Source organism: Cebus imitator, unplaced genomic scaffold, assembly GCF_001604975.1.
Source record: "Cebus imitator isolate Cc_AM_T3 unplaced genomic scaffold, Cebus_imitator-1.0 Scaffold420, whole genome shotgun sequence".
Lineage (NCBI taxonomy): Eukaryota > Metazoa > Chordata > Mammalia > Primates > Cebidae > Cebus > Cebus imitator.
Window position 1 is genome coordinate 1934290 of NW_016107735.1, and position 1672 is coordinate 1935961.

The following is a 1672-nucleotide window of genomic DNA, read 5'->3' on the forward strand; positions in this document are numbered from 1 at the left end:
CTTTTAGTAGAGACGGGGTTTCACCATGTTGACCAGGATGGTCTCGATCTCTTGACCTCGTGATCCACCCGCCTCGGCCTCTCAGAGTGCTGGGATTACAGGCTTGAGCCACCGCGCCCGGCCTCTGTGATCATTTTTTGAACATTGTATTGAACATTACCTACATTTTACCGTTGATTAGAAGCCATAAAAGTAGGCATCCTTGGCTGGGCACAGTGGCTCACACCTGTAATCCCAGCACTTTGGGAGGCCAAGGTAGGCGGGTCATGAGGTTAAGAGATCGAGACCATCCTGGCCAACACGGTGAAACCCTGTCTCTACTCAAAATACAAAAATTTGGCTGGGTGCTGTGGCTCATGTCTGTAATCCCCATACTTTGGGAGGCCGTGGCGGGTGGATCACAAGATCAGGAGATCGAGGCCATCCTGGCCAACAGGGTGAAACGCCATTTTTACTAAAAATACAAAAATTAGCCAGGTGTGGTCCCAACTACTCAGGAGGCTGTGGCAAGAGAATCCCTTGAACCTAGGAGGCAGAGGTCGCAGTAAGCCAGGATCACGCCACTGCACTCCAACCTGGCAACAGAGTAAGACTCCGTCTCAAAAAAAAAAAAAAAAAAAGTAGGCATCTGTTGTCCTTGACTCAATAGAAATGCTCACCATTTTCTTGTAGGTTTCTTTAAAAAAAATTAGAGATGGGGTCTCACTATGTTGCCCAGGCTGGTCAGCAGAGCTCTTGGGCTCAAGTGAAGCTCCTGCCTTAGCCTCCTGAGTAGCTAGGACTACAGTTGTATGCCACTGCACCTGGCCAGCCTAGCCATATTTTTCTCCTTCATAAAATGAGTATAAGTAACCCTTGGCTTGCAAGTTGGTGTGAGGATTTTGTGAGACACGTAGGGGCACCATCTGTGTCCACAGATACAAAAATTGCAGAGGTGGTCCGTGCTGGGAATTTTGTTTGAGAACCTAGAAGAGGTGAGTTGGCAACTGTACCCCCTACCCTGCTGTAGTTGCCATCTGTGTGCTCTTGTCCACAGCAAGCAGACAGCCAGTGTGGAAGAATGGCGGTGAGCCACTCAGTAAAGGAGCGGACCATCTCTGAGAACAGCCTGATCATCCTACTGCAGGGCCTCCAGGGCCGGGTAACCACAGTGGACCTGCGGGATGAGAGTGTGGCCCATGGACGCATAGACAATGTCGATGCTTTCATGAACATCCGCCTAGCCGAAGTCACCTACACGGACCGTTGGGGGCATCAGGTCAAGCTGGATGACCTCTTTGTGACAGGCCGCAATGTCCGTTACGTCCACATCCCAGATGATGTGAACATCACCTCCACCATTGAGCAGCAGCTGCAGATTATCCATCGTGTGCGGAACTTTGGTGGCAAGGGCCAAGGCCGGTGGGAATTTCCCTCCAAAAACTCTAAGTGACGCCCTCAGCAAGCCTGGCCCCAACTCGGGTTCCTCTGGTGTTCTCTGGAGCCAGCTCTCTGCCCTCACACCCTGTCCGGAACCTGAGAAGAGAGCAGGGCCGGCCCAGAAGCTGGTGTCCAACAGACACCACCTGTCAAAGCTGCCTTTCACAGGGCTCCACCTCCCAGACTCAGTCTGGGACCCAGAATCCTGTCTATCTGTGGCCTTGGGGTAGGTGACAATCCCCCTTTTTGATGA

The 1672-nt window shown here is 51.9% G+C and overlaps 1 protein-coding gene across 3 annotated transcripts in view; it reads left to right on the forward strand.

Annotated features, from left to right (window-relative positions):
• Positions 1 to 1662, forward strand: part of LSM10 (LSM10, U7 small nuclear RNA associated) — a 15355-nt gene extending 13693 nt beyond the window's left edge. For all 3 annotated transcript variants that reach the window (XM_017509779.2, XM_017509777.2, XM_017509778.2), the window contains one exon: positions 1037 to 1662. In XM_017509779.2, coding sequence (XP_017365268.1) covers positions 1061 to 1432 — 372 coding nt within the window. In that variant the 5' untranslated portion in view covers positions 1037 to 1060 and the 3' untranslated portion in view covers positions 1433 to 1662. The remainder of the gene's footprint in view (positions 1 to 1036) is intronic.
• Positions 1663 to 1672: the final 10 nt, after the last annotated feature.